Source organism: Magallana gigas, chromosome 5 (assembly GCF_963853765.1).
Source record: "Magallana gigas chromosome 5, xbMagGiga1.1, whole genome shotgun sequence".
Taxonomy (NCBI): domain Eukaryota; kingdom Metazoa; phylum Mollusca; class Bivalvia; order Ostreida; family Ostreidae; genus Magallana; species Magallana gigas.
Window position 1 is genome coordinate 30,962,329 of NC_088857.1, and position 22,277 is coordinate 30,984,605.

The window sequence follows — 22,277 nt, forward strand, 5'->3', positions numbered from 1 at the left end:
AGACAGCATATATTGTGATAATTTATTGCAAACTAAAAAATACCCAATTAATCTACACAATCATACAATCAAACAAAACTCACACTCAATCAACAAGTTGTGGAATCCATGATCTACAAAAATAGATTGTTCACTTTGGACAGAGCTTTTTGTGGGATAGTATTTGAAGAGAAATACAAATTCTAGCAAGGGTATTTAAACAGTTTTAAATGTAAAAATGCACAAATTTTTCTACTCTCTAGCGTTCATTTATCATCGTTTTAAGTAAGAACAGAAAATGAAAGGGAAAAAAAAGAAATTTTAATTTGTATAAGTAATTATTCTGTTTAAATGGATTGGGGGGGGGGGCAAAAAAAAAAAACCCACCTTGGTTGATATAAATCAAGGTTTATAAAAATATCTTTAAAATCACTGCTACCTAAACATTGTACAGTGAGGTCTAGCTGTCCAGGGGAGCTAATTCCCTATTACAACATATATCTTCTGATAAAATGCTTCCATCTGAGTTTAAGGTTCTTTTTCTCATTCAATAAAAATTTTATCTTACTGAAAAATTAGTAAGTACATGAATGTAGCCTGTATATCAAATCTCATAATAATGAGGAAAAAATAATTAATGACCTGTGAAACTCAAGTGACAAAAATTCCTTGATTGTCATATAACTGGATTAAACAGAGGAAACAAATTGATATGCTACTTGGTAAATATTTGCTCATTAAATTTATGTACAATTTCTTTTTCAACTAAAACAAAAGGTTATGAGTAGAAAGTTAATAACTTTGGAAAGAAAATATTATTTTTGTCCCCTTATAACATGAAATGTGGAAAATCTGAGTCAGATCATATGGTTTTCTCTAAAAAAAAAAAAAAGGCAACTATGATATTCTCTCATCAACTGGATTTCTTCTTCTTTTTCTGTGCATGACTTCTCTCTTCACCTGCAGAATAATTGGTTATTTGTCAGATATATATATACATAGAGATTAAATATATCAATAATGTTATTGTTGTTAAAATAGATACCTAATAAACCTCTTTTATTATACAGCCAATATAATTCAAGGACCAATATGGTTGTACATAGTTATTTATGGAGTAAACTACAATCAATTATCACGTCATTGTAAGTGAGTGAGAGGACCTAGCTATTATGCCCCAACAGATGCAGTGATATCTTATTAGTAATTGCTGAAACAGGTGTACATGTATATTCGTCAATATGAGGGAAATTAAAGTGTGCAGATCAATATACAGGTGCCAGATGGATAATGGGATACAAGTAATATACCGGTAAACAGAAAATTACTGGACATGATGACATTGATTGAATAACACGTTTACAAAAAATAAGTCTAGATTTGATGTCAGAAAACATTCTCTCTCTCTCTCTCTCTCTCTCTCTCTCTCAACTTACCCCAGATTGTTTTGTTGATAAACTCTCCCAGAAGATAGAGAAATACGAATAAAACTAACATGGCCAAGATAAATACCACTTTCTGATGTGGCTGTAGGACTTTAAGGATTGGGTACACCCATATGTTGGCATAGTACGCCACCCACAGGATCCTGTAGGAAAAAGCAAGATGACATAGTCACCCATTAACTCAATGTAATCACACTGCTTTTTACATTCAACAGACATTAGAACATCAAAATAGTTGTGCTTGTATATTTTCTATTACCAAGAATTGGAAAATTTTCTGTAAACTTGCTACATACATGTTCAGTAACAAGTTTTTTTGTCATCTTTTTCACATTTGCATGTGATGGTTACTAATCCAATCTTTAGATGCAACAAACTTTATTTATTCCATTGTATATTTTTGATGACTTATTGTGGACTTACCATGTCAGATAAAGCAATGCTAGAGACATGATTGTAACAAAACCAGCCTTCCGACTGGGATACTGGTGGTACACTAGGAACTTGTCTACCAACAGGAAAGGTAAAATGGTGGTGTGCTGAAAAATCAAATGCATCAATCAATTTTCTTAATTGTAAATCCCATTGATATCCTTCCGTTAATCTCTCTTTTAATCTTAATCATGGGTTTCACGGATTTCAAAGGATTAAATTCATCTTTTTGACTGGGGTCAAGGTCATTTACCAAGGTCAAACGTCAACAAACTAGTGAACAATGAAGATTTGTCTAAAATTTACCGAATTAAGTCCAGCAAACTTTACAATACATGCACTTACAAGTAAATTGTTTTATCAATTTAAACATGAATTGCAAGAATATATCTACAAATTACCATAATGTGATTTAGCCATGATGGAATGACTTTATCTAGAGCTTTGGGATAAACTAGTTCTCTGTCTATGGCATATATACCCCAGAAAGTCAGCACAACAAACTGAAAAAAACAACACACTTCATCAATATATGCTAACATCCTGAATTTGTGCAATCTGAACAGGATGAATTTCATTCATTATTAATAAAATCACTAGTACCATACTTTTAAGGTTTGAATAAAAACATAATTTAGGAAATGCAAAATTGAGATGTACATAAAATTGTTCCTACCATTCCTAGTGGAAACACAACGGTTGCTAGGAAGTTGTCGCGCCATCTCTGTAGTCGACATCTCTCTCCTCTTCCTGATGGTCGAACATTAGATCCACAGAGATCATTCGCCACACACAACCCAAAATACACTGTCTGGATTATCTGAGAAAAAATAAACAATTTTCTTGATTCTTATACAATTTTTTTTAAAATACTGTATTCAATAGATCACTAAAAAATGCTTCAAAAAATCATGTTTTTATTGATGACCTTAAAACACTATTTGAATATTTCATATCAAACATGTCAAAGATTATGCATCGATTACAGGCCACAGTATCAATATTGTCTATATGTACACTGTGATTTACCTATCAAGGAGATAATGATCATTTGACTGAATGTATATAAAGACTAGTTACAGTCAGTTTCCATTGACCTTGGGTTTTTTTTTGGGGGGGGGGGGGTGGTCAGATACTAGCATTTTCATATAACCAGTATATCTCTTTTCCTTTCTCAACGGATGAGTTTAAATGCATCCTAAGAAAGATTTTTAAAATTTCTCTGATTAACTTACTTAACTCTGTCATTTTGTATACTGATGAACTATGCTTACAGAAAAATCTTATCATAAATGACCATAACTTAACTGCTAAGGTGGCTCACTACACCTTGAAATATTTTTTCAAATCAGCAGAAAATTACCTGATTATGATAGATATCCTAATGGATAAGAAGTATTTAAGTCAAATAGGAAGAAAATGTGCAATTTTGGATGAAAAATTACATTTTGGAAAATTTAATTTAGTAAACATGAACAAAAGCTCTAGGTGGATTCAAACTCAGGATCTGCGGTTCAGAAGCCCACTACATTAACCACTGAGCTACAATGATATACAACCCAATTGAACGATTTAAACAATTTAACAAAACATTTAAATCGCCATCTTGTGACATAGTGTCTTAAAAAGTACACGTCTAGGTGTAGTGAGGTACTTTAAATGTCTTCAATCAATTTCACAGTACATGCATTCTCATCACATGCATCATCACATACCATCACTGAAGTTTGCTTAAAGATAATATGTAAAGATGTCAATAACTCAAAGTAGAGCTCTTTTTATTTAAAAGAGGGAACAAATCTAGATATCAATTTTAGCTTTCATGGTAAGGTGCAGTTCTGAGTTTTACAAGTATATTTTGGATAGCTTTCAATGCATGGTGCAATATAATTGAGTTAACATATATTTCTTAAAAGTTGATTGGACCAAGGAAACTGGGACAGACTATTTACAGTCAAACTTCGTCAAACTAGATGGGACTGTTAAAAAACTTCAAGATATCCAAGTATTTAAGATACTGAGGATAAAATACTTTAAAAAAAAGTGGTTTGGACTTACAAATCACTTCAAAATATCCATTGTAACTAAGATATCAGTGTTCGAGATAGCGAAGTTCAACTGTATATCATCAAACATTGAACTTACAAAGTACCAGAAAGTAAGATATTTAAACTTTCCTCCAAAACCACCAATTGTTAAGATGGATGTTAAAACATCCGGTGCATCCTCTGCCCTAATCTCCGTTACATTAACATACAGAGAATACGACAGAAGAATCCACACGGACAAGTGGAACACCAGTTTCACAACAGCCATTGTTCCCATGTTCACCGCAAATCCCATTCTCGAGTTATCATTTAAATTAGTCTACTTGACACGTTGATTCAATAGATTCAGCAGTTCTCTACAGATAGATAAACTGTAATATTAAGGGCTCACATGCTTGAGGTCTGAATTACGGTCTCAAAGGTTGCTGATATGGTTCATACACTATTATCTTTGTAAGGATGTGAAGTTCACCTTGCCCCTTATATTGAGAATTTAATTACATGTAACTGATCTTTGAAAGACCTTTAGCATTGATAAAATTGCTTGCTTGAATGTTTTTTGAATCATTTTTGTTCCAACTTTCTCTGAGGGCATTCATTGTTTAGTGATAGCAAGCATGACATTTACAAACTTGACCTTGTTAGGGTATAAGCAAGTGAAATTCATGAATTGAATATTGAGGTCAGATGTTATTTCTGTATACAAATTTTTACATCCTTCCTAAAACCCTCACAAAAACTTGCCAATCTTAAGGATGTGGATCAACATTTATATATTTAGCAATGATTTTCCTGATATTTGATTTACCTTGATCAGATGTAATATCTAATTCAGCTGCTTCACTATAGCATATAAATTTTAGATAGATGTATTAACTCCAGTTATGTAGTATGTACTAATATATGTTTTAATTACCTTAATTTATCTTTAAACATCAAAGATTAGCATAGATTTCATAAAATCTTTTACATATTGTGTTTTTTAAGTTTAAGAAAAATTTCAAATTCTCTTATTATTCAATTTATAGCTTATAATAATTGTCAAAAGCTTTTCTATTATTTCATACTCTTTGTTAAGCCAAGATTAATTAAATTAGTAAGTAAAAACTAAGCATTTATTTATTTAAAAGCACCATGCTACTAAGATAATCCGCTCTCTTAAAATTCTCGAAGAATATTTCTTCATTTGTCCAGCATATTAAAGATAATCCGCACAGCAAAAGTTTACTTACGAAATACCAAAAGGTCAAGTATTTAAATTTTCCCCCGTATCCTTTGTATGTCATCAAAGTGTCGTCTGGTCGTATTTTAACATACAGATGGTTGTACACAAACGACGAGAAAATCACAAGGAAAACGGTAGAATGATACAATTTAACCACTGCTCCCGACATTTTTGTAAACTGTCTTGGTAAAAGTGAAAGTAAAAGTAGCGGTAGAAAACAGGTGCCCGGTGTAAGTTGTCTTCCCTTTTTACGTTAGACTTTGTACTTTTCTATCTATTTTTATCATCAAAAGATCAATATTTGCAGCCTTAACGTTGATTAAAGTTGTCTAAGGTTAGCAAAAGCCTCTTGCATGCGATAATTTACTTTCCATAAAATTTCTGATCAATTATCAAGCGTACATAGCATATGATATGCAAATATGCAACTGCAGTGCACAAATAAATTTGGCTAAGAAAGGCAGAATGACCTACCATGTTAATAAAAGTAAGGTATTTGAATTTTCCACCGTAAGTTTCCCATCCCATAGGTAGAAGAAAAATATCCCAGGTTAACCCATAAACTTGAGTGGCATACACAGGTAAGAAAAACACCAGCGATTTCGAGACCATCTTCAGCAGATGAAGGCACTAAACACCCGAAATAAAGAAAAAACGCTACCAGGTCGACTAGGTCATGAATATTTATGAGTAGGAATAAATTATAATGATTGGAAAACTTTAAACAATCGATATCATTAAAAATCTTTTTGAGAATCGGGCTTTGTTTCAATTTAATGTTAATTAAGTTTTTATAATTTTACTATAGTGAAATGACACATAGTCACTTCCTTATCTTTTGTTCCCAGCGAATGCGATAATATTTTTTTTTATACTAAATATCAAAGTATTAAATGATAAGAGAGACAGCACATATCGTAAGTCAAAGCTCTTAGTCAGATCTCTCAACTTCACAGCTATATAGTCTTCTCAACCTTTGCTCGAAGTCGATTATATCGATCTTAATTGGATGGGATATATAGTGACTTTATAATTGATTCAGGATTCGAAGATAACGAGCATATTTCCGTTGTTTATATTGATTACATTCCTTTTTTGTGTCTAAGCATAAGTATCAATTGACAAGTGTATATATTGTCATAAATAGAGGACTTATATAATTATGAATAATTACGACTGAATCACGATCAAACTCAATAAAACTGAAATAAAATCAAAATTAATACTCAGTGGCTTTTCCCTGTTTGAAATATAACAATTGATTTGATCGTGATTCGATCTTGGTTATTCATACACCAGTCGTCTATTAAATATATACACTTGCCAATTGATACTTATACTTCTAATCACGGTCAAACTCAATGAAAATCGAAATTATTTAGCTTTTTTTCTATTGCTCTGAAAGTGATTGAGGTCAAGGTCGGTGTCTGAAGGTCAATCAATCATTTGACATGGGTATTGATCCATTTCAATAATTAATCATATTTCTAATTGAGATACACACTGACTGTGTAATATGTTCAAGATGTACGTTTAAAACCAAAGCATTACACACCAATGTAGAACCGTAAATAATATAACCATGGAAACATGAAAACAAACTATGCAGTGATTCCTTCACAAAATGCATAGCAGTATTGATCTTTTTTTTCTGTACAACGTACACCGTTGAAACCTAAATTCACTCGACCATGTAAGACCATGGCATGTTTCGCTTGGGTAAGCACGTACGATTTGCAGATGGCCGAATACACAACTATTATAACCATGGCTGTATACATAATACTGCGCAACTATAGGTATATATTTGGACTTACAAAGTTCCAGTTGGTCAGGTATTTGAATTTCCCTCCGTATCCCCTATAGGTAAACACTGTCTCTGTTTCATTGGTGACGATGTACTTGCAATCATAGATATAAGCCGCTGCATGGGCTATAAACAATACCGCATGATAACCCAAGATCAGCCCAAGCTCCATGGCCAACTACACACCGTACTTCCGTGAAAGTCCTTGTTGAAACATGCCTATGGGTAGCAAAAACATGGCGTGTATTATATTTACCTTAGTTAGCCTTGGATTCGTGTAAGTCTTGACATTTAATGAAATCTATAGCAAGCCTGGCATTAAAAGAATGCAGTTAGAAGACGCGCCGATTCCTCTTGGAACAATATATATATATATATAATTCATGCGTGAAGGGTTTTCAGGGTTGTGTAGGTACAATTATGTAACAAAGTGGCTTTTCAAAAAATTAAATGAAGAAAAGAAAGTATCAACATTACAACCATATATATGATATATCGACCAATTTTTTAAAAGGGTTTTGAATTACTTTTCCTTTTTATTCGAAACCACAGAGCATACATAAACTTCACCGTCCGTCGTGCGTATTGATTAGACAATCGCAGACTAGTTGCGTAATGCTGCGAGAGGACACTTGCTGAACAGATGTGTATGCATGATATATCATTTTTTTTTCTATCATATTGATTATATCCCCCGGTATTAAATGATATTCCACGGATACAAAAAGATATATCTATATATTGTATTTTTAGATACAGCGTGCGGCACTATCAGTTGCAATCGTAATAGGAGCCTCGAGATTGTGTTTTCCTCATTTATTTTTTAGGTTATAATTTGTCTTGAAAAGATAATAATTATTAAGATGATAATTTAAGCAAAAATATTTTTAAAGTTTTCCCACATTCTCGCCAATTACTGGTTTGAAACATAAATCTTGACGTAAAGAGTCCGCTCATACATGTTCTTTATCCAATACATAATAATTTTCAAATTTCTTACGGTTTTTAAATTATATATATTTTTTTCAATCTTGCTCGGAAATCACACTGTTTATGGAAGAACAGTGTCTGTCTGTCTATCTGCGCTCAATCTAACGCACTGGTGTAAATGTACAGATAGCAAGGAGATGTGGATCTAGATACTTAGAAGCAACATAAGCCACTGATCGGAGTATGAGATTACCAGTACAAGTATAGTATCTCTTGTTTGTTCAAGTTTATTTGTCCCCCTCCAAAAAAAAGTACAATAACTAGAGATAAGATGTTTTTACTTACAGAAAATTGCGAATATCCATGCGTGTACTATATATACACTGTACGCATGGACACGGATGTTTATTTAATCGGAAGTCAGGCTACTTATGTATACCAACCCACCTCAGTATTCATGATAATCTTCATTAAGTGGTAATTCTTTGCATCCTGTTCAAAACTCAATAAACTACCCCTGAAGTTTCGAGGGGTGTTTCTAAACCATACATGAATAATAATGTTTATTCTTCAACTGATCAAAGACCATCGGGGGGGTGGGGGGGGGGGGGTTATATACGCTAAAAACAATATCATCGTGATTGTAACAAATGATGGATGCATTAAGTGAAAAATTGTCCAGATTCACACGTTACAAGCTTTTACAACAATACACATGTAAAATGATTCATACAAAGAAATACGTTTATCAAAAGAAACATATACAACCAAAATTTTTTAAAAGAGTAGTGGATATATAACTATCATTTCACTGTTTACAAAGCATAACAAAATTTTAATTTAGGTATTTTACTAAAAAAAAACCTCTGTTGCTTAAATAGCATATTGAAACTTTACTGCACTATGCGTCGCACGTAGTAGTACCTGATAATGGGAGGCAACTCTCATAAGATCTCTCCGGCGCCTCACCATGGATTGAAAGGGGGAGGGGTCTCCTTTCTCTTATTTATCGATAGCTTCATGTAATAAAAGCTGGAATTATTGGTACAACAATTCTTGTCTTCTTTTACACTCAAGATTTGAATGAGTACAACATTTTTAGAGTTCAATTGCTAGTTTTTTGTTTTGATCTTCATACCCTGGTAGTTTTTTCCTTGATTTATTGTCACCCCTCCAAGAGGGTATATTACATTTCTTCTAGAAATCTTCTAAACAAAGATAGCTTGTGAACAATACAGTACAGGTCTTGGATTTTTGTCTAATAAAATTCATTTTGGTATGGTGGTTGTTTACATTGCAAGAAACACACATAACCATTTTATTAGAACCATTTAACAAGACCTTGGACTTTCAGTAGGGCGCAGCTATTTATTCTTACGTCAAAACAAGTCAAAAATGACGCGGTTTCAAGCGAAATATGCACAGATTGCGTAGTCTTATAGCTCAAAAGACAGGCAAATCTTGTTGATTTCAATGAGCCATGGCTGAGTGGCCAGCAATGAAATAGACAGGCCTACGTCACGGTGCTGTTTGACACAGCTACCCAAAGTCCAAGCTCTTGTTAAAATGGTTCTATTTTCACTGGTGTCTTATCATTCATTTCCACAACAACTGAATGAATGCAACTGACATAAGCCTAAAACTCTGGGATATGAACATTTCTGTTTAGTTTCAACGTCAACGTGTTCTGTTTAGGAAAAAGGTGGACTGCGTACAAAACAGTAATCCCTTCATATTATTTTACTTATGTTGGGCACATTGCAGTAAAAAAAATCCATAGAGATCCTATTTCCTTAATGCCCATACAATCTGAAGTACCTTCAAACTTGTCATAAAATATATTTATCGCATTAATTTTGTATTCTTTCTCTTTTTTTTTTGGATAATCTTATTTACCCAAAACAGTACATTCATCTAAAGTTGTTGAAAGTTTTGCTGAAAATATTTGGATACAACTTTATCCTCACCAGACCAAGGTCTGTTTTTTTGGAATCAAGGATCCTTGAATTTTATTAAAAATTGCTAAATATTTTGTATATAAACTAGTTTATTTAAAAATGTTGTAATAAAATACAAGTCAATACACAAGATAATACAGATTATAAGAATACAAATAGTGATATGTTAAAACTAACATGACCCAGACAATGACTTGGACAGAAAATGAAATAATGAAGAACAAATTAATGACTGAGTGTAAATAAGCAAAATGCTTACAAAAAAAAAAAAATTCGAATGAGTCTGGTCAAAAGATTTCAAACTGTGTCAATATTTATATCAAGTTTACCATCTTTTCCTTCCATTTTGATACTAAACAGGATTGTCCAAAGAGGAAAAAAAATTAAAATTCAACACAAATTCTTTTAAATTGTAGAGATATGCAATGGTATGTATGTATTGAAGTATGGCACAAACAAACATTGTCTAGCATTTTTTTCCCTTTTTCAACCAATCTCAATGTAGAAGAAAAGCTGTACAAAGATAATGAACAATTTACATATGTGTTTAATATGATTTTCCTTGACTAGCACTTTATTAATTTCCATTTCCATTATCAGAATATACACAAATAATTTGATAAATCATATTTTCTACATTGTATTTACAATAAAAAAAAAATAACCAATTATGTTTAGATATGATTCATTGTTCAAAATTGAAAAAAATAAATTGTCAAGAATACAAATTCTTGATTTTATAACATTACAAGTCATGAATAGAATGACACTATTGTTCCCAGGTGCTTAACAGTAGAAGATACAAAGCTTCACAAATCCAGCTCCATGCCGGCCGTATATTGCGTGGGAGGTGCATACGGTGCAAACTGTGGTGTTGGAGCCGCCTGAACCACAGCGGGATACTCCTGCGGCGACGTACGAACAAACGCCGGATTAAAGTAGGAGCCTTTGGTCGGAAGTGGGCTAGATCCCAAATCTGGTTTCTCCCTCAGCATGTTGTACCTGACGTTCCGGAGATGGCAGTATGTGCAACAGGCTTGTATCCACAGCATCACAGCTGCAACAAGACTGAAGAGAGCCGCCCCTGCCCCGATGAAGAAGCCAAAGTTTAGACTCATGTCTGGGTAAGCTTCGAGGATGGTGTAGTAGGTGAAGCGGAGAGGAATGTAGTCGGCCACGGGGAAGTTCTGCCAGGGCTGGTAGCTAAAGAAGGCCATGTGAAGGAGGATCAGGATGCAACTTATTACCTGGCTCAGAGCTGGAAAGAAGAAATGGTGTAACATTTATACCAAAACAATGAAATCAATTCAATTCAGACACACAACAGTATGTCAAGGAGTGAACATGAGGATGGATAATGGTAATGATTAAATAACTACACATAAATGGAGATGAAATGTGCCAAAGCCAAGGTTTGTATATTAAATGTATAATTCCCTGCTCTCATGGTAAGAACCTAACAGATTTTTCTGTTACTTTGATGAAAAGCAGTTTCTATGATGCCTTAATCTCTGCAATGTTTATTTTTCAATCCATGCACATTTACACTGAACATTTTGCCGTAAAATTTTAGGAACAATTGGTCTCCCAATATGCTCCCACACCAAGTTTAAATAAGCATTCAAAGAGACCTTATAATTGAAAATAAGTAGTATTCCAATCACTCACAAAATCCAGTTGCTCCAGCTGCCAAGAACATTTCCCCAGAAGGAGTTGCATACTGCCGGAATGCCAGGATGAATGCGGACCCACAGCAAAGGACGGTACCAATGCTTCCCAGCAGGTACAGTAACTGGGCAACTCTCAGCAGAGCTAAAAAAAAATAAGGAGGCATTATTTAAACATTTCAGTATGACATATATGATCAATATTCATTTTTACATTAACAAATATCATAACATTTTCATATTGTAGGTTATCAGGTTATGCAAGACAAAATTATAACTCCTGAATTTGGACCACCCATGGTAAATATAACACACCGTCTGTATAATCTGTAAGTTTTTATAACTACCTGGCATGAAATGCGTGTTGTCCGCTTTGTCCAGCATAATTGTGTTGACGAATCTGTTCTCATCCAAGAAGAACAGTCCACAATTGATGCTCCTGTCTATGGAAGTCTGCTGTGGCTTTTCATCTTCTACGAACTGCAGATGCATATGAAGACTGAACCAAAATGGGAGAAAAACGGCCGTAATCGTGGCCATGGAAGCGATCAGCAAGAGTAGAGATGCAAGTCCTAGGATCTTGCTCTTTATAAAGTTCGAAATGGGGTCCGTCATTTTTGGTGTCCGTACAACTTCCGTACTTGGGAAGTTACGGGGTCTACCTTTACCTTCAATGGCTGCTGTTTTGGAACTACTATATTAAATATAAAATTAACTACGTAGTTATCTTAACAAATCCTGGTTTTATAAATTCACTCTATTGCTCCATTTTCACGTTGTTTTTGTTTGCATTCCAAAGATGTTACACCTTACGCCATGTTTTCGAATCGCACCTGTGATAAGCGACATCTACCGGTATGAGTCACAATTAATACAGGGACATAACTCTTGACAGTTCTCGGTGGCGCATTACAACAGTTGACATTGTTAAATAAAGCAAAATGATTAAATTCACACTTACTGGCGAAATGATGGAATGCATTTTATTTAACACATTATTGTTCAAAATTTAAATTCGCTTTGATTTTTGGATTTCTCCCCACATCGGCTAATAAATTAATCAAGGCGAAATGGTTAGAGACAACTGATGCAAAAGTAAATGGTATACTATATCTTTTATTAAAATCACAGTAGTATTTTCACACATCAATTTAAAGTATCAACAAGATAACTATTCACAAACCTTACAAATAATCACAAATACATGTATCTTGATACATATTATTTCTTATATAATCAATCTTTCTTAAAACAGTGTTTTGAACATTCAATTTTCCTTTCAATACATAATTTTTTTTCTTTGACATTGTTTCACCATCAAATCTACATTTCATCTTATATTTGTATATTGTATATGCAACAAAAGCTATTAAATTGTTAAAAACCAATGTTTTTTTCGTTGACTTCAATGTAAAATCCAAGTACAATAATTTTCCAAGTAACAGTAAACTTAAGAAAGGAACCAATTTTTTCCCAAATAGGGAATATACTGTACTGTAAAACGTTAGTAAATTGTCTTCATCTTTAAAAAAATCCGTGAAGGGAAATAATTTGTTTCCTCTTCTTCTATCAATCAAATTTTTTGGCGTATTGCAATGAAATTATTCAGAGTTGATTTGTATTGGTAGCCCATCTCTTGGGTAATCTAGATACAAAATATCATAGTCAAAGTATTTTCGAAAAAATGTGGACCAAAAGTGGCTTCAACTATTGCACCACATGTAAAATAAGCAGTGAAATTTGAATGTGCTCAATCAATGTCAACTCCTTGTTTCTTTTTTCCTTCGAAATTTCCAACACAATTTATTGTTTGGTTAAAATTTAAATCAAATTTAAATGTCACAACAGGCACCAACTATGTCTCTTAAAACTCTAGAGCCTGTTTAATTACTTAATTATTCAACCAATATACCTGAAACATCTATAGAAAACCCGTCGAGAAACTTGATACCCCAAACAGAGTTTAAAATCATGTCTTGCACTTGAAAAAGTGTGGACCCATTACGTAGCGACGCGCAATATTGACGGTATGTGTGAGAGATAGTTCAAGATATGGGGAGTGAGGAAATACTGTTAACTACAGGTAAAATTTTATTAGAATTTTATCTGATTATGACTTAATTAATGAGATAGCTCTATTTTAAAATAGACTCAACTTTTGTTATAACTGAATATACGCTTTATAACAAACTATAGTACATTTTAGAGTTCAAAACAATAAACTTTCGTTTGTCATTTGTATCATTGCAAAACTAACAACCTATAAGTATTGATTACTTCATATTTTTACTACAAAATATTGATTTATGATTCATATCTAAAACTGATCCATAACAAAATATTGCTAGTAAGTTTGAAGATATATAATATTCGCGTCAAGTACTGTTTAGAGTTAAATATACGGATTAAATTCTCATGTTATTATTCAAACAAGTCAAAGACAGGAAATATAAAGTATATTTTTTCTCTGTAAAATGCCAACGACCCCCCCCTCCCATTATTTATTCATATACAAGAGGAAATTGTAACCACACATAAAATTGACACGTTGAATAAGGGGACCGGAGGCTACATAATGTACAATGATAAAAGAGAACAACTTTTGTATTATAACGAATTGTCTTTTAGCTGTATTAAGATGTAACAGGTTTGGTTGGTGTGTTTAACATGTTAATTTAAGGAAACATTTTCATCCACAAAGTAATTCATAACTTGAGTTTACTGTTTGATCTAGAGTACTAGTTGTATATTTTGAATTGTTGTTCATTGGTCGAGCCAAATTAACAGTATCTCTACATTTTAACCAAACATTTTTAAAGTAGAACTTTTCCCCACATTCGAACACTCAAAAAAAAACCCCCAAAACAAACAAACAACAACAACAAAAACCACTGCTACCTAATTATCAGGAATACATACTTATTAATTCCATTGTAATGTCACACTTCTTTAAAAAGTAGTCAATTCGTCGATTACCGATTTTTACAGATTTCGTTGTTGGGTCCATCCAAGAAATCAAATATTCATCGATATCAAAGTGAGAAAATTTAACTGCCAACAATTTCATTTGTCCAAAAATTCACTTTTCCTCAATAACACAGAAACATATTTCCTTTTACATCATTGTCAAGAATGTTTGATATACCGATATACTATAATACTAATGTATATATATGTTACAGTATCGTCTCAAACCACGACCAATATGTACGACCCTCTCCCATCTGGCCGTGGGTAGGAAAAAGTTATGTGGACCCCAGGCCGTGACTTGAAACGAATATGGTTATACTAAATTCTTTAATACAGTTTCTGAATATTTCTAACAGGTGTTCCAGATGAATTCGGGAAAGCTCTTCGAAATGAAAACGGATTGTACAAGGTAAATAATTACGAACCGACCAATAAGAACGCTCCTTACAAAGCGAAGAAATGCTCCACACCCAAACCTTACAAAGGCCACACATACAAGCACACCATCATCCACAACCGCCAGTACAAGGAGTATGAACCACGCACTTACGACCGAGTCTACGTCATGAGCAAATTACATCATGACAAACCCAAACAGGAGAAGGAGCAGAAACTACCGGAGGAACCAAAGAAAACCAAAACTCCCGAACATACGGTAAATATCCATTTTGTGGGGTTCCTACAATACAATTTGATGCAAAATACCTTTGGCTTGCTGGTGTTTTGGTATTTTAAACTTTATTTGGGTTTTGTGTAATATTACAAAGAAACACTAAAAGATTCGACCGATGTTGAGGCTGGCATATTTGCAATAAAACTTGTTTTCTCGAAAAATAACGTCGATAAGCTTTTTTGATGGGTGTTTTGGCTATAACAGTTTTAAAAAGTCTACCTTTTTGACGATATGATAAATAAACGACGCATATAAAGAAGGTGTTGCAGTTCATATTTCCCTTAAAGGTGTCGCAGATGCAGTAAAGTTACAGAAGTCTATGTAAATCTTTTTAACATACAAACTGTACATGAAGCATTGTAGAATTTCATCTGAGAAGTTTGTACCAAATCTTATAAGACTCCATGAAATAAATATTAAAATGGTTACACAGAAAAACGAGACAAATTTCATGCCCTTTAAAAGGGGAATCCCTATTGTTGTAAAAAAAACTGCCTTGAAACAAAATCAATTTGATGTTAACACCAATAGTCAGAAAACGTCTTAAAAACTGCCATTTCCGATTTTTGTTTCAAAGAGGCATTTTTTAAAGAAGGGTTAAATTTCTTCCAAACTTAAATCATGTCTAGATTAGCCGAGTGGTTACGCAGTTACAGTAAATATTGACCCCGAATATCCCGTAACTATGGTATTCCGACCCTAGCTCTTTCGCCTTTATGGCAAAGACGCGAGAGTGCGAAGTTGCAAAGGTGGGAAGGCAAAAGTGCGAAGATGCGAAGGCGAGGAGCAAAGTTGAGAAAGTGCTAAGGCGAAGGAGCGATACTATACAATCTCATCTTTGCCTTCGCAAATTTTCACTTTCGCCTTTGCTTTTTTTGATCACATTCGGTCGATTACATAGAACTTGATGCAGGCACTGTATTAATCTCAGATTGGTACGCATGCATGCACTAGGCCATCGTGCTTACTATGAATGTTTATAAATATTTTACTGTGTAATATAACATACATGTATACTAGTATGTTCAAAACTATATTGATTCCCTTGGTTACATTTGGAATGTGTTTTTATTTTGTAACCAATGAAAACTATTTTCAAATAATATGTAAGATACTAGTATCAAAATCATAGTATCTCTATTCGTTATAAGTTTCAATATTTTTAGTTACTGTATAATCGGAATATAATTGGCATACTCTAAATTTAAATATTGTGTGCACCCATTTTGCATGGTCTTGTTTTTTCTTGGGCAAAAAAATTGGTTTCACTCAAAATTTGTCCTGGTCTGTTTTTTGGGTTGTTTTTTTTTTTAATACAATAAAAACTTATCATTTTATTCTAATTTTATTTTACTGACATCTGTCAAAGAAAATTAAAAAAGTCACATATTTATATATTTATTATGTATTTTAAGGCTCGGCCAGTGACGCCCTCCCTTCCATACAGCGCGGTGGGAGCCATCAAAAGATCTCTCCTACTGACAGAAAAAGTCCGCACAGCAACACCGGAACAGAGCTACTCCGTCTTCAGCTGAACAATGATGACGACCAATCCTAACAAAATGGCGTCAGAGTGATGTCACGTGTCCACTTCATAGTGTTGATTGGATGACATGAGGAAGCACAGTCACCCCAACAAACTTCATGCCTTTACTCAACGAAGGTCGATCCAGTTTTTAAAAATATGCACATTTTTGTGACCTGCGTTTTGAAAATAACAAATACTTTTTTATAGAATTACATCAATATTTTATTTTAAAAGTTCATTTCTTTGCTTTGGAGCAGATATGTGTGTGTATTGACCTCTAGTCTGATATATTTGCATTGTACAAACTATATTAATTTTAAATATATAATTGGATTCTACATTCCCAAATAAACTATAATATTCGATCAAATAACCTTGGATAAATTTCATAAATAAGAAATATAAATAAGTAGTTATTTGGCGGACGCTTTCAAAAGCTAGTCAATAATCATTTTACTTTAATAAATTAATGTACCATGGCATAAGTTTGGATTCTTAGTTTTTAGAGCAGGCTGATGTCCAGCTATTTTGTAGATTGTGATTTCATTTATCCACAAAATACAGATCTTCACAACTTTTGTGAGTTTAAAAGGCTAAAATTAACTTGTTATATGCCATATCTAAAAATTTACATCATTGACCGATGTGTTCTAAATTTTATTTTCTGCATACTTTGTAAAAGATATTTGTAAAAAATTTTGTCGTATTTACAGTAAAATCAGTAGAGTATTTCCATGATTTTATTGGTTGGTGAATCTTCAAGAGCAGAAAAACGACATTTCTAGAGTTCAGAAAGGTCACCTAATTAACTTTTTGTAGTTATTTAGAAATTTTTGTCATCATTTTAAAGTTTTAAATATATAGGAATTCGTATCCTGAATGATTTAGATTAAAAAAATCAAAGAGGAAAAAGTGGTTTATTAGTAAATTGCAATTTCAGTGCAGGAAGGTCACGCGTACGCCTTGTTTTCATCTCAAAGTCACGATTAAAGTTTGACATTCTTTATACATTGCATAATAAAGAACACCGTCATGTTTTTGAAACAATATATACAATTTAGCAATAAAACAATGGCAGACAAGATCTTTGTGTTTTTGATTTAATCACGGGGTTTAAACCATGTCACAATGAAACCAGCCATCGTCAGCAGTGGAGTTGATAATGCCACCCTGTGCATCTATTGGTATGTAGACCAAACTAAAAAAAAACTGCTGTTAAAGACCAGTTTACTTGGAAATGTAGACTGTAGAGGATGGCGGACCCGCCTAGACAAATATACCTGGGATTAGCGCGAAGTAAGTAGAATTTTTGCACTACAAATTAACTTCTCGATATATTTACAGTTACTGTAATTTAACGGAGTATTTTTTTTAACACATTCATAAAGAAAATACGAATGTGTTCATACAGCTACTAACACTATGCATTCAAGATATAATCATTATAAAACAATTTCCATGCGTATTAATGTGCTCATTACTAAAACTTTATACGCTAAATAAACTGTTTACGCATTATACCAAACTATTTACATGTCTAGTGTCTTTGTCTGTGAGAACACTACGAATCGATTTTGTGTAATGTACATTCGAATAAATTCCAATGACGTATTGTTGAGGCGCAAGCGGGGTTTGCATAATTAACATTCTAATTGTACAGTTGCTGAAAATCATATACATGTACATGTAAGTAATAAGGAATCATTTTTTGTATATAATGAGGTGATTATTTCGGTCGGGGCGTGATTAAATCTATCATAAAGCCCTTCGGACTTTATTGGATTTGATCACACCCCAACCAAAATTATCACCTCATAATACTCAAAGAATGATTCCTTATTCCTTAAGTATAACGATGACAAGTACATTCAGTGAGAACATTAATATTGTTTTAAATACCTATAATGAGTAATGATTTGTATTTTTTTATATGCTTAAGAAGTTGACCCTGCATGGGTTTTTATTGTGATCGATCAGAACTATACCAGTAGAGCACCAGACAGCACGGACTGACGCCAGACTTGGAGAGAGTTGTAGGATAGGATTAGTATCGTGTATTAGAACCATTTTGACAAGACCTTGGACTTTCAGTAGGATGTAACGATCTATTTCTTGCGTTAAAACAAGGTTTCAAGCGAAATATACACCGATTGCGTAGTATTCGCTCAAAAGCCATACATATCCTGTTGATTTCAAAGAGCCATGGATGAGTGGCCTACAATGAAATAGACAGGCCTACGTCACATTACCGTTTGACTCAGCTACCCAAAGTCCAAGCTCTTGCTAAAATGGTTCTACAACGTTTTGCAAGTCTGACGTGAAGAACGAGCCAATTCTTTTTTTATGGAGCTACGCTTTTTATGGTTCATTGGGCTATGATGTTAACGGTCATTACTCTTGATATATATAAAGCATACATGAATTACTAGTATTTCATTACAAAAGTTTATAACTTACCATATTTTAACGTATAACCTTGCAACGAAGTTCAATATATGATATACAGAAACATTAGAAGATGCCAAACAAAAGGATTATTTGGACTCCAAAACGGGGATGTACAAGGCGAAAGAATACAGACCAAGATCGCCCTATTCACCCAAACTCCGCGAATATAAACCAAAACTTAAAGAGATCGAAATTCGGGAGTACGTGCCAAAATTACACGTCAGCGAGCATCAGTATGACAACTTCCGGGAATACAACCATACTTATGAGGTGGAACCGCCCGAGGACGACGACCTACCAAAGGTTTGTTTGTAAATACTTCATTGCCTATACGGTAACTTTCCCCCGAGCTCCAGAGACACACGAGGATGCATGCTCAACCATTGACAGACATTAACAGACAACAAAATGCGTTCCTCTCTCCATTTTGGCAAACTTTTTTGTAAAGTGTTAAAAATGGACTTACATCTCTCTCTCTCTCTCTCTCTCTCTCTCTCTCTCTCTCTCTCTGTGTGTGAAAGTGATGCATTTTTAAGTGCAACCAAATAACAATTCCTTAGAATACCCAGAAGGAAGGAATACGCAATTTTGGCATGCGTGAAGATTGAAACAATGTAAAATGAATCACAATACACAAAGTGTCAATTATCACGTGTAAATTCCTTGGAGTTTTTTTTTGCATGCAAACAGCTGTAATAGTTTTAAATATGTTGATTGATTTTGATTTTTTTTGTTTCTTTAGGGAGAGCCACAGTTTTGTAAACCCTACAAAGCACTGGGTTCCATTAAAAGATCATTCGCCACGCTATTTCCTGCAGTTTCTTCAACCACGCTACAATAGTTCGAATTTTTACACTGGATATAATACTACACTAGATGTATTATAACACTGGATATGTTATTACACTGGATATATTATTACTCTGGATATGTTATTGCACTAGATATATTATTACACTGGATATGTTATTACATTGGATATATTATTACTCTGGATATGTTATTACACTGGATATGTTATTACTCTGGATATGTTATTACACTGGATATATTATTACACCGGATTTCATTATCTTGTACATGGTGCTATAGGCTTTAAACAGGAAGTTGTATGAAGGAAAATCAAAATTTAAAAAAAAAACGAGAGAAAATTATTTTCTCATTTGCCTAAGTCAGACTGAACTATGCTTAAAAACATGTGACATGACACCCTCGATCATTTAACACAGCTTTGTCAAATGTTTACTGTAAAGTTATATGCAATTTTTACGTGCCAGTATACTAGTAGTTCAATACTGTTTTTATATGCGTGCTTCTTGATTTAATTACAAACCAATTTTGTTCATTCAAATCTATAAGATTATTATTACTAAAACTAATTAGGCGTTGTATTTCAGTGTTTTGATATAATGTATGCATCAGCAAACATGTTCATTGTTGCTTCGTTTTTTTTGCTGTTCACTATTAAAGTCACATACAACTAATTTTACCCCGAACTTGGACCGCGCAAATAGCTTCATTCCTCTTTTTTTAAATTCCAGAGAGTAATCAGTTGGCTATTTTTTTCACAAGCACTTGAAGTATGGATACCATATACCCCTCCTCGATATCCCTTTAATTTTTTTTTACGGTGATAATTTCTTGCCAATATATACATGTATATGTGTATTCCCTAATTCAACACATCCGTGATTTGATTGATGTGACCATTTTACAAGTTCATAACTTAATCTCCGACCCACAGGCACTGGATCCCCCAAGTTTTATTGAAAAAAGAAATAATGAATAATGTTTTTTATATGCATAATTCTTGATTCATAATGTTATTTAATCGTGTTTTAGTTTGTTTTGAAAAATAGCGTTTTTAAATTTCGACTGACACTTAAAAAGAGAACATGGATGCCCCCCCCCCCCCCCCCCCCGAATCTGCTTCTACTGAAAATTTAAAAAAGATTGATGACAACTCACACTTTGATCCTTGAACTATTATGCAGCCGGACCAATGTTTCGAATAACATCCGAAATTCTGAGAACATTTTCGGCTCTGATTTTTAAACACGGAAATTTTACGTATCAATAATTCATCAGAAGAAAATCTGATCATTCTACTGATCAAGCATAGTTTTAAGTCAATGAATTTTTTTTTTTTTTAATAAATTAGAATTTTAAACTTAAAAAACAGTTAAAGTCATAAATATAGAGCGAATACATCAGCAGGAGTTCGCGTTCTCATTCGTCATAAAACACGGTTCTATAAAATATTTCATCCATAGGTTTGAAAAACAAGAGGCTCATAGGCCACATTGCTCACCTGAAACAATAAGCCTGATAAAATCAGCTCAATGGAGTCATGATAAAAATATCTGGACAATGTGGTATAATACATGTCGATCCTGTATAAATAAAAATCCATTTTCTCCCTAGATATTTTTATGTTAACTTTATAATCAGGCCTCTTTTCTAACAGGATGATTTTATATTCATAACACATGTTGAGCATTGCAGTTATACAAAAAGATCCTAAACAATTGAATTTGTTTATATGTGGGATATAAACCTATATCAAATTCTAAACCCCTTGTGAGACCCACGAATTGTCCAGGGGCCAAAATTTTAACAATCTTAAAGAATCAGCAATACGTAAAAATGCTTGTATATAAGTAAAACCATATATGATAACATTTCAGTTTTTGTGAATAATTAATTTTTCCCTTGTAAAATTGGATTCCCAATGTGTTCCCACCCTACTACTGAATCTACACTATCTGAAGTTGCTTCCACTGAAGTTATAGCTTTTCTAAGCAAATGATTTTTTAGAAGAAGATTTTTTTGCTATATATTCCTATGTAAAAATATGTAAAACCCCCCCCCCTCCTGTTGTGACCCCATTCACCCCTGGGGATCATGATTTGTACACATCTAAATTTACCCTACCTGAGGATGCTTCCATACAAGTTTCAGCTTTCCTGGCTGATTGGTTTCTAAGAAGAAGATTTTTACAGACTTTTTAGTTAAAATTGGCTTAGTGGTTCTGAAGAAGATGTTGAAAATGTGAAACGTTTACAGACGGAAGGACAGACGGACGGACGACAAACAAAACTTCATTTGGTGATATTTTTTCTAAAATTCCATATGCAAGAAAGAAAAAGAAATTCCTGAGATGTTAA

General features: G+C 33.4%; 4 protein-coding genes across 8 annotated transcripts; 2 read left to right on the plus strand and 2 right to left on the minus strand.

Annotated features, from left to right (window-relative positions):
• Nucleotides 1–8: 8 nt before the first annotated feature.
• Nucleotides 9–8,326, minus strand: LOC105338264 (androgen-induced gene 1 protein). 5 transcript variants are annotated; one of them, XM_034467881.2, is made up of 8 exons: nucleotides 8,212–8,326; nucleotides 6,947–7,155; nucleotides 5,604–5,759; nucleotides 2,533–2,676; nucleotides 2,258–2,359; nucleotides 1,848–1,963; nucleotides 1,416–1,567; nucleotides 9–939 (listed from the first exon to the last, which is right to left on the minus strand). In XM_034467881.2, exons 2-8 carry the CDS (start codon nucleotides 7,106–7,108, stop codon nucleotides 893–895), a joined length of 879 nt encoding a protein of 292 aa, XP_034323772.1. In that variant the 5' UTR covers nucleotides 7,109–7,155; nucleotides 8,212–8,326; the 3' UTR covers nucleotides 9–892. The 5 variants fall into 5 exon arrangements, with proteins under 5 accessions (XP_034323772.1, XP_011441589.2, XP_011441591.2 ...); XM_011443287.4 differs by lacking the exon at nucleotides 5,604–5,759 and having other exon boundaries at nucleotides 8,212–8,319; XM_011443289.3 differs by lacking the exon at nucleotides 8,212–8,326 and having other exon boundaries at nucleotides 6,947–7,186.
• A 1,770-nt stretch (nucleotides 8,327–10,096) lies between these two features.
• On the minus strand, nucleotides 10,097–12,341 carry LOC105338265 (uncharacterized). The gene is made up of 3 exons (XM_011443290.3): nucleotides 11,839–12,341; nucleotides 11,493–11,636; nucleotides 10,097–11,082 (listed from the first exon to the last, which is right to left on the minus strand). The coding sequence occupies exons 1-3, from the start codon at nucleotides 12,104–12,106 to the stop codon at nucleotides 10,634–10,636; spliced, it is 861 nt and encodes a 286-aa protein (XP_011441592.1). The 5' UTR covers nucleotides 12,107–12,341; the 3' UTR covers nucleotides 10,097–10,633.
• Nucleotides 12,342–13,433: 1,092 nt separating this feature from the next.
• On the plus strand, nucleotides 13,434–17,524 carry LOC105338266 (uncharacterized). Its single transcript, XM_011443291.4, has 3 exons — nucleotides 13,434–13,574; nucleotides 14,818–15,116; nucleotides 16,550–17,524. The coding sequence occupies exons 1-3, from the start codon at nucleotides 13,544–13,546 to the stop codon at nucleotides 16,667–16,669; spliced, it is 450 nt and encodes a 149-aa protein (XP_011441593.2). The 5' UTR covers nucleotides 13,434–13,543; the 3' UTR covers nucleotides 16,670–17,524.
• A 9-nt stretch (nucleotides 17,525–17,533) lies between these two features.
• LOC105338267 (uncharacterized) lies at nucleotides 17,534–20,540 on the plus strand. The gene is made up of 3 exons (XM_011443292.4): nucleotides 17,534–17,958; nucleotides 19,169–19,413; nucleotides 19,853–20,540. Exons 1-3 carry the CDS (start codon nucleotides 17,916–17,918, stop codon nucleotides 19,949–19,951), a joined length of 387 nt encoding a protein of 128 aa, XP_011441594.1. The 5' UTR covers nucleotides 17,534–17,915; the 3' UTR covers nucleotides 19,952–20,540.
• Nucleotides 20,541–22,277: the final 1,737 nt, after the last annotated feature.

What these genes read in the sequence shown, in the direction of transcription:
- LOC105338266 (XM_011443291.4), top strand. Translation starts at nt 13,544, where the DNA reads ATGGGGAGTGAGGAAATACTGTTAACTACAG. An exon ending in GGAAATACTGTTAACTACAG is followed by an intron (nt 13,575 to 14,817) that starts GTAAAATTTTAT and finishes TATTTCTAACAG; the next exon opens with GTGTTCCAGATGAATTCGGG. An exon ending in CCAAAACTCCCGAACATACG is followed by an intron (nt 15,117 to 16,549) that starts GTAAATATCCAT and finishes ATGTATTTTAAG; the next exon opens with GCTCGGCCAGTGACGCCCTC.
- LOC105338264 (XM_034467881.2), bottom strand. Translation starts at nt 7,108, where the DNA reads ATGGAGCTTGGGCTGATCTTGGGTTATCATGCGGTATTGTTTATAGCC. An exon ending in ACCTGACCAACTGGAACTTT is followed by an intron (nt 5,760 to 6,946) that starts GTAAGTCCAAAT and finishes TCGGGTGTTTAG; the next exon opens with TGCCTTCATCTGCTGAAGAT. An exon ending in CATGGCTAAATCACATTATG is followed by an intron (nt 1,964 to 2,257) that starts GTAATTTGTAGA and finishes TTGATTTTTCAG; the next exon opens with CACACCACCATTTTACCTTT.
- LOC105338267 (XM_011443292.4), top strand. Translation starts at nt 17,916, where the DNA reads ATGGCGGACCCGCCTAGACAAATATACCTGGGATTAGCGCGAA. An exon ending in ATACCTGGGATTAGCGCGAA is followed by an intron (nt 17,959 to 19,168) that starts GTAAGTAGAATT and finishes TATGATATACAG; the next exon opens with AAACATTAGAAGATGCCAAA. An exon ending in AGGACGACGACCTACCAAAG is followed by an intron (nt 19,414 to 19,852) that starts GTTTGTTTGTAA and finishes TTGTTTCTTTAG; the next exon opens with GGAGAGCCACAGTTTTGTAA.
- LOC105338265 (XM_011443290.3), bottom strand. Translation starts at nt 12,106, where the DNA reads ATGACGGACCCCATTTCGAACTTTATAAAGAGCAAGATCCTAGGACTT. An exon ending in CAACACGCATTTCATGCCAG is followed by an intron (nt 11,637 to 11,838) that starts GTAGTTATAAAA and finishes ATTTTTTTTTAG; the next exon opens with CTCTGCTGAGAGTTGCCCAG. An exon ending in AGCTGGAGCAACTGGATTTT is followed by an intron (nt 11,083 to 11,492) that starts GTGAGTGATTGG and finishes TCTTCTTTCCAG; the next exon opens with CTCTGAGCCAGGTAATAAGT.